This window comes from Arachis hypogaea, chromosome 14, assembly GCF_003086295.3.
Source record: "Arachis hypogaea cultivar Tifrunner chromosome 14, arahy.Tifrunner.gnm2.J5K5, whole genome shotgun sequence".
NCBI lineage: Eukaryota > Viridiplantae > Streptophyta > Magnoliopsida > Fabales > Fabaceae > Arachis > Arachis hypogaea.
In genome coordinates this window covers 17,332,842-17,342,276 of record NC_092049.1, presented here as the reverse complement: position 1 = coordinate 17,342,276, position 9,435 = coordinate 17,332,842, and the positions used below count along the sequence as shown (strand labels likewise).

The window sequence follows — 9,435 nt, the reverse complement described above, 5'->3', positions numbered from 1 at the left end:
ATATTTTCCCACGCAAACAGTGAATGAATGGACTAAAGTTATATTTTATTTTAGTGTGGGGTTCTATAAGAATCTAATATGTATAGTTAGAGAAAATATATAGCCAACTTTGGAACGGAAATCCAGAATTCAATCTAGGAGCTCAATGCCCATGCATGAAGCACAAAATTTTTATTTAGATTAACCAATTTAAGAAGAAAATCTAACATTCCCCGTTGATATAGATGCTACAAAATAGAAATAAAATAGTAACCATATATTCTCTGTGAAATACTGAGGCAAAAGAAAAAGGGATAAATTTTTTTTCACATTTTCTTCTCCTATAGCCTCCCTTGGAGGCCTCTATCTGGAAAATCTAAAAAAAAAAAATAAAAAATAAAAAAAATCATTTTTAAAAACATTTTTAGAATTAGTTGTGATTAGTGAATTGAGGCACAATGGTGATTGCAAAGAGAGTTGGTGTTGATGTTATTTTGTGGTTGGTAGTGGCTTGTTTTGTGGTAGAAGGTAATGAAAGAGCAAGGCCAATTGCTGGGCCTGATATCTATGAGGGTCGCAATGTAGCTAAGGATGTTCTTGCTCCTGGTGAGATTATTAATAATGTCATGAGCTTTGGTGCCAAACCTGATGGAAAGTTTGATTGCACTCAGGTATATATATATGTTTTTTTTTTTTTGTTATAATATTTGACCTTTTTGCTGAAAATTTCTTCAATATAATGAAAATAAGCATATATTTTAAGCATGTGCTAATATATGATAAAAGTGTAACGTTTAGGAATTTGTGTTAAATAGCACGCAGCATTATTTCGAACGTCTTGTTAAACGCAACAAGAATATCGCATAATTCGCATTTTACAACAAACAAAATTTTATAGAACATGAAAGGAAATATGTAGTGTTCCAAACTTCCAATTCATAAAAGTTAATACAAAATAAAGAGTAAAACACACTATTCACACCGAATCTAAAGTTAGGACTAGCAGTATCACTAAAAAAGTAAAAAATATAGATATTAGAATAAAAATTCATGAGGCTAACTATTTTTTATCAACACACTACTGTATTTTTAATTAGGTTTATACTCATATTTATCCACTTTTGGCATGGAAAAATATTAGCGTAATTTTAATATACTGAAATTTTACGCAATTAAATTTATGAATTTAAATAACTTTTTAAATATTTAATTTTAACGTACTAAAATTTAAAACGATTATTCAATTAAATTTATGTTTTAAATAATTTTTTAGATAACAAAATTGAAAATTAGTTGTATTTAATGATATGATAATACATGATTACATATTTTCGTAAAACTATTTTGTATTATTATATTTTTTTATAGTATTATTTTTTAACCTAAAAGATTAAGGATTAATCCATTATAAATTTAAAAGTAGATAAAATTTGAATTTATATACTTGATTAAATGAACGAATGAATTGATTACTAGTCCAACCTAATTTAAATAACACATAAATTAATATATTTTACACATACAAAAATCTTTAAAAAACCATTTTCCAAACCATATCATAATTTTCATGTGTATGTGCTATTATTTGCCCTATATATACATGTATGGCTGCATGCCTTAAAGGTTCTATCCTAAAAATTTCAATATAATTTCTGACGCATTTGACAAAATAATTTTGGAATAATACATGCTATAGGAACAGGTGGCATCCTATTTTAGAGGTACCAATTCCACTTTTTTGCATTGAAACTCCACTAAATATCCAGCAAGTGTCATATATTCCACTAATAGCATTAGTACGTAATGTGACGTAAAGAAATTAGAATAAATTAGTTTATTAATAGTTATTAATTTAACTATTAATCTATTTTTTACAAATTAAATATGAATAATAATACTAAATTGATATTTGCTAAGATAGTAAATATATTTTACTAAAATAAAAAAATCATGAATTTAATTCTTAAAACAAAAAATATTATAAATTATATATAATAAATGATATTTTATGAAAAAATTATATAATATTTTGATAATATTATATATATGATCAAATTATTTTAATAATTAAATTCAATCAAATTATTTTAATAATTTATTGGTATAATAAAAATCAATTAAAAATAAAAAATATATATAAAAATTAATTAAATATAATTACAAAAATAATTTATTTATTTTTAACAATTGTATTTTATATTTTTATTACATATAAAATAAAAAAAAGCATATATAGTTATCTTAATTTATTAATTGATAATTATTAAATAATTTGATTAAATTATTATTTTATGATTTTTATCTATCAATTTTACGGAAAAAAAAAAACAATACAACTAAATGAAAAATAAATCCATAATGCACATTTGATAAAGATTGCATTGTAATAATGAAGGCGTTCATGGACGCATGGAGAGCAACATGCAAGTCGAAAGTGCAAGCAAGGGTTCTGGTCCCTCTAGGAAGGTTCGTGGTTTCGGCAATGTACTTCGCCGGGCCGTGCACCACTCCGGGGCCCGTCACGGTCCAAGTTGAAGGCACCGTCGTTGCAACAACCGACATCAGCGAGTATGTTGACGGCGAATGGCTCATGTTCCAAGACCTCTCCGGTATCAAACTCATTGGTGGTGGCACCTTTGATGGACAAGGAAAAGATTCATGGTCCCAAACTGAGAATTGTGAAACCGACTCCGATAGCGCCTGTGTTAGAGCTCCTAGTGTAAGTTCATCAATCCACTTATGTTAATCCATACTACTTTTTCTTTAAATATATATAAAAAAAAATTAAAAATATTATTTGTATACTAAAATTAGCCACTAAAATCAGTCACCAATGCATTTGTGCATAAATACACGTGTGATTTAATTTATTTTCAATGTGTATTTATATTTCAATATATATTTTATACTGGTAACAGATTTTAGTAGTTAATTTTAATGTATACGTAGCATAATTCTAAAAAAATAACTAATCCTTGATATCTCTGTATATGATATACCAACATATGATTTAATTTAAAATAATAATATAAAATTGTTTAATTTAATTTAATATCTATAATTATATATACATATATAATATTTATAATTATATATTTATAATATTTAAAATTACTTATTTATTTTAGCAACAATTAAAAAATTGTGAAAACTGATGTGCAGTCGATTTCACGTGAAGTTGATAGTTGAGAGGCGTTAGATGAAAATTTAGTCAAATCAGTCAAACCATTTAACGGCACTCAACTATTAACTTTACATGAAGTTAACTGCACCTGAGTTTCCACCTTAAAAAATATAAAGTAAAAAACAAATACATTAAAAAAAAGAAAAAAAAAACAAGCTATAGCTCCTTATGGTTCCTAAACAATCTTCATTTAATTAAAGTGCGACATTCACATGAAAAATATATTTATATATATTTTAACGGTTGACTAACACTAAATTTAAAAGGACAAATATTTCATATATTTTTAGCATTAGGCAATAATTAATGTTTGAGGTTTTATGGATGTGTTTGGCGATGCAGAGCATTTTCTTCAGCAGGGTGAACAATGGAATCATACAGAACATAAAAACCTTGAACCCCAAAGGCTTTCACATATTTGTCACAAACTGTGCCAACATTAGACTTAGGTTGCTTAAGCTCACAGCACCAGGTACCAGCCCCAATACCGATGGAATCCACATTAGCCACTCCATCAATGTCAAAATATCAAAATCCAACATTGAAACTGGTGATGATTGTGTCTCTATGATTCAAGGGGTCAACAATGTTACCATTAAGAGACTAAAGTGTGGCCCCGGACATGGTATTAGGTAATAACATAACTATACTTATTATTCATTCTGTTTATTGACTCAAAAGTGTAATGATCCTGTTTTTCACAAAAGTTTAAGCTTCTAAAAGTCTAAAGTTTAATTTTTATTATTTCTTAAAAAAAATAACATAATACAAATAAAAAGAGAAAAAAAATTATGCAAAAATTTATGTAAATCTAAAAAAATTGTGTAAAGAAACATTTTAGAGATATAATCATTCATTCATGTATTTCTTTCTATGTGCTTAAACTTTTGAAAAAAGTGATTTCATAACAAAAAATTATATAAATTTTGTATTGGTTGAATAACAATATAAAATATGACAGTATTGGTAGTCTTGGAAAATATCAAGATGAGCTAGAAGTGAGAGGAATTAGGGTGGAGAATTGCACATTGGTTGGCACAACCAATGGCCTAAGAATAAAGTCATGGCCAGAGAAGTATTCAGGTTTAGCAACAGATATAAGCTATAGTGATATTACCATGGAAAATGTTAAAAACCCTATCATCATTGATCAAGAATATCAATGTTCTCCAGGCATCTGCCAAAAGAAGGTTCGCTACTTGTTTCTTTATTATTATTATTATTATTATTATTATTATTATTATTATTATTATTATTATTATTATTATTATTATTATTATTTCCTTTCTCTCTTTTATGATTAATTGATCCAAGTAATTAGCTCATATTATACATTTCCATGCAGCCATCACTTGTAAAGATAGCAAATGTTGGTTTTATAAATGTAAAAGGAACAACAATTTCACCAATTGCAGTGGATTTAAGGTGTAGTAAGCAATTCCCATGCGAAAATATTCAACTTCACAACATAGACCTCAAGCTTCTTGGACCTATCCTTCCTTCTGGCGCAAGATGTGCCAATGTTAAACCTGTCTATGGAGGCATTCAAATGCCACCAGCATGTCCATAGAACAAAATTATGAACCAATTAGACTCAACTTCTTCGTTAATTGTATATAAATTAAATTAAATTGTACAGAAAGGCAGAAATTAAATTAAGTGAACTAAGTTCTTTCTAGTTTTGAAAGGCTTAGTATATGACATATGCATCTTAATTAGAAGTATATCTTAAAGTTATGTCAGTACGTATATATGTAATTCTAAACACGTAATTAAATAGAAATTGTAGTTAATATCGTTTTAAATTATGTCCCATTATTGTTGTTTTGGGTTTGATATATACAGGTTAATGTCAATTGTATTCCAATAATGCATTTTTTTGGTACCTAAGATTCATTTCAGGTTATTATTTAGTCTTTGAAATTGTTTTTCAGGGTTACTATGTTATTTCTACATCTATAGTTGAATTAAGTCTATTAGTGCCAAATGGCAGTGACTAAATAATATTTAGTCTTTAATCATGACTGATGTAGTTTGTTCTTCATGATTCTTGCCTCACTAATCGAGATTGTTTGGGGTTATTTGTATGTATTGTCTTCTATGTCACTAAATGTTAATCCTTACTAATCAAGAGTGCTATTCATGATAATTCTTGGTTCTTGGCATCTTGAAGTATAAATCAATGGCACCATATGCAATTGAGTATGCTTTAGTAGCCCTTCCATGGATCATGCGTGCATGATCCAATCCTTGGCCAATTAAGTTTAATCCTCACTTAAAAGACTAAATAATTAAAAGAGATATAAAAAATATTAAATACAATTCATGAGTGGGTAATAACTGAAAAACTATTTTTAGATTTTTTTTTTTTTACCATCATCATTTTGAAATTTCAATATTTTTTTTAGGGTTTACCAAAAATCGAACTCTTAACCTTTTAGACATAAAGTTCTAATACCATATTATGAAACCACTCATCCCAAAAGCTTAAGTTGATGGAAAAAGATAACATTAATGATTATATCTCTAACAGTAGTAAATAATAATAATAATATTTATTTGTTTTTATTATATTATTTAATTTCATTTCATTATATTAAATTATTTTAAAATTTACTTTATTATCATATTATATATATTTTGCTCGACGGTAAAAAAAATTTAGATTTGTCACTGCCCACTCTTTTCTCCTCATGAGTTATATATAACTACTTAGAATACGAATTCGATGCACTTTTCAAATAAAACATGGAATTGTCTATAATCGAAAAAGTATAATTGGATCTTAAAACATCAAATAATAAGATTTTATTCTAGTAAATGAGAATGTTGCTGTACAAATGATGATTTATTTTTAAAAATGGCCCTAAACTATTTTTAATATCAATTGTTATTAGGTGTGAATGTTTTCTTTTAAAAAAAATTGCAATTGTTTAATATAGTTCGATAAATATAGGTTGACAAATTTTTATTAATAAGAGAAAATAAATTTTTAAATAAATAAATTAAATCAATTATTTGTTTATATTTTTTTAAAATATTTAGATTTTTTTAAAATATTTATATTTTTTCTTTTATTAATAAACATATCTTTTAAAATTTAAAATATTTTAAAATTATATATCAATAAATTATTTATTTATTTATTACAATAATTTGAATCGGAGTGGATTAAAAAATAAATTTAAATTGATGTAATATAAATTCTATTATTTTGAACAAAATTAAATTAAATTAAAAATAAAAATCAAACAGATATTATCCAAATTATAATAAATTATATTAATTTTATTTTATAAATCGATTTAGATCATACTATATATATAGTTTGATGTCATCGTCAATGTAAACGAGATATTAATACACATATTTCATTGTCACTACTAAAAAGATACATTGAATTAGGGGTGTACATGGGTTGGGCCACATTGGGTTTGGCTTAATCCAGACCCGACTCGAAATATAGATCAGACCTAATTTTTAGACTCTAACCCGATCATAGACCCGATGAAACCTACGCACATTCGGGTCGGGTGAAAATCGGATAAAAACCGGGTGAAAATCGGGTCTTTAGCATGTAAAAATCACCTAATCTCCAACCATTATTTCACAATTCACATAGTAAAATTCACTTAAAAAAATATAACAAGAACCAATCCTTCTCTAAAATTAAAGCATAACTATAATTAATACTAATATTGTCTAATAATACCAAATATTTAAATCAATACAAATAACACAATATTATGCATGTCTTATGCATTTTAAACATAAAACATTAACTTATAGTCTTATAATGACTAATAACATAAAATATTAAGGTTTACAATATTTAAATTCCACATAAGAATAGTCATCATCCATCACTAATAACACAAAATATTAATTGTGTATGATGATCGGGCCACCGGGCCGAGTTCGGGTGACCCGTGCTATGGCTCGAATCCGACCCGAGATAATGACTGGGTCTATTTTTGAGATCCTTACCCGGCCCTATACCCGATGAAATCACACTAAATTAGCCCCTAAAGTGTTCGGGGCTGGGCCGAGTCTTCGGACCGGACCGGACCATGTACACCCCTACATTAATCTAATTTTTGAAGGTAACTCATTTGCAACAAGATAAATGTAATATTTTTTTATGGTGCTGCTACTATATGACCAAGTTATTTTAGTAACCACGTTAACCTAATAGAGAAGAAAGAAATGACATATAAAAAAAATACTTAATTACAAAAATAACTTGCTCATCTAATGTTTTTTATATTTTATTACTTATTCAATTGGTAATGGTAATAATATAAATAATAAAAAATATAAATATTTTTTTAAAAATATATATCCATAAATAAATAATAATTTATTTATTTAAAAATATCTAAAATAAAAAAAGTTTGAATCCAATGAAAATAAAAAATGAAAAGAACACATGACAAATTTGCAGGTGTTCTATGCTAAATTTTATATTTGCAATTTCACCCTAAATTTATCTAAATTCTTCTAAGCAAGGTTATGAAAAATCGGACCGGACTGATCAATTCGACCAAGTTAATTGGAAAGCGATCATTTGGGTGGTTCGATTGATCTTAAAAACCGTCCTATAAAAAATCGATTAAAAATTCGACCGAATTGACAGTTAACCTGTGAACCAGATGAACCAATCAGGTTTTCTGAAGGTCCGGTTCGTTGCCCCCACCCCTCAAAATGGCATCGTTTTCCTGAAAAAAAAATACCTGAAGCAGAACATGAATATCTCCTGTAATACCCTACCACACAGAACTTTACGCTATAGTCATAAATTAGAGGTGGTGAGGTATTACGACCTCTAAATGAAAAAGTACATACATATCGTCGAAGAAAATATAGTTTAACTATGAGCCTTGAAGAAAAGAATAAGCAAAAACAAAATAGAAATCACCTCATACTCGAAACAATAAAGGTAGAAAGCATAGATAATAGAAAACAGAAGACACAATATATATATATATATATATATATATATATATATATATATATATATATATATATATATATATATATATATTCTCGACCTGTGAAGCAGAGGCTGGCTAGAGTACATATATAACCCAAAAGACAACCGAAACATAAATTTTGTTTCTCTAAAAATCAACTTCTAAAGGTAGAAAGCATAGATAATAGAAAACAGAAGACACAATATATATAATCTAAAAGTTTTTATTAGGTTTAATAAAAACAATGATTTCCAAGACTCCCTTATCGGAACAGTTGAAACAAGTCTTGGACATGGTCCAGTTTATTTCAACTGTTTTCCAAACAAAACGGTCAGCCTGTTAGATACCAACATCCTTGATTCTCTCTTCCTAAACATCCGAATTCATGGTCTTAACATGACGGAAGGATCCATTCCAGCCGCTTTAATCTATAGGATTCAATACAAGGTCATGAACACTTGTAATTCTAGGGTCCTTCTTAAATCCCAAGATCGTGAAACTACTTTGTTTGTCACCGACATGACAAAGGCCAACGTCATGATTCCAAGGCTCATAAGGTGGGATGAAATTGATCTCCCCCAGTCATGGTCTATTGATAGAGCTATCCCTACACAACCTAGACAAGCACCTCTCCTAAGAGAAATAAAACAGGATGAATCTGGGAAAGTAGAAATTTTTTTCGACAGAAGAAACTCTTTTTCCTCCAGATCTGAAGCAGGGACATCTAATGATTTTGCTTCAGCAAGAAGGTCTTTTTCTGTAACTTCTCAATCACAGTTTTCAAAATTTTCAAAACCCGTACATTCTGAAATCAATATTTCAGGATTACAAAATAATTCAAACATTTCTCAACCAGTTTATCAAACCGATGATAAGCATTCAGATGATGATATTGAGATAGAATCTTCCATTCAATCTCCAACATACTCATCTATGCATGGTGCTCAATATTCTTCTGTGAATAATGCCCAATGAGTAGCACAGAATTTATTATAGATAGGGAAGCATTACGTAAAAACCTTGAATCTGAGGAATATGACCTCCATAGAGAATGGTATTTACGTACGCACACAGCTACTCAAATTGCATCATTCAAAGAAAAATATTACAGTTTTCTAAAAGAGGTTGAGATGCATATTCCTTTCTTTGAATGGTTTCATGCTTATTCCATCAAAAACAATCTGGTTTATCCTTTCAAAAACAAAGAAAACTTGCTTTCAGCAAATGTTATTTCAACTTGGAAAGTTAAAGATGGGAATTTAGTTAGATCTGAGTTTCCTCCAAAAGGACCTTTTGTTA

At 27.9% G+C, this 9,435-nt stretch overlaps 1 protein-coding gene across 1 annotated transcript; it reads left to right on the top strand.

Annotated features, from left to right (window-relative positions):
- Nucleotides 1-309: 309 nt before the first annotated feature.
- LOC112741712 (exopolygalacturonase-like) lies at nucleotides 310-4,978 on the top strand. The gene is made up of 5 exons (XM_025790796.3): nucleotides 310-650; nucleotides 2,375-2,698; nucleotides 3,506-3,795; nucleotides 4,125-4,353; nucleotides 4,509-4,978. The coding sequence occupies exons 1-5, from the start codon at nucleotides 438-440 to the stop codon at nucleotides 4,731-4,733; spliced, it is 1,281 nt and encodes a 426-aa protein (XP_025646581.1). The 5' UTR covers nucleotides 310-437; the 3' UTR covers nucleotides 4,734-4,978.
- The last annotated feature ends 4,457 nt before the right edge of the window (nucleotides 4,979-9,435 follow it).

Excerpts from the sequence above, each read along its gene's own strand:
- LOC112741712 (XM_025790796.3), top strand. The coding sequence starts at position 438 with ATGGTGATTGCAAAGAGAGTTGGTGTTGATGTTATTTTGTGGTTGGTA. Across the intron at positions 651-2,374 it reads GAAAGTTTGATTGCACTCAG|GCGTTCATGGACGCATGGAG; the intron begins GTATATATATAT and ends GTAATAATGAAG. Across the intron at positions 4,354-4,508 it reads CAGGCATCTGCCAAAAGAAG|CCATCACTTGTAAAGATAGC; the intron begins GTTCGCTACTTG and ends ATTTCCATGCAG.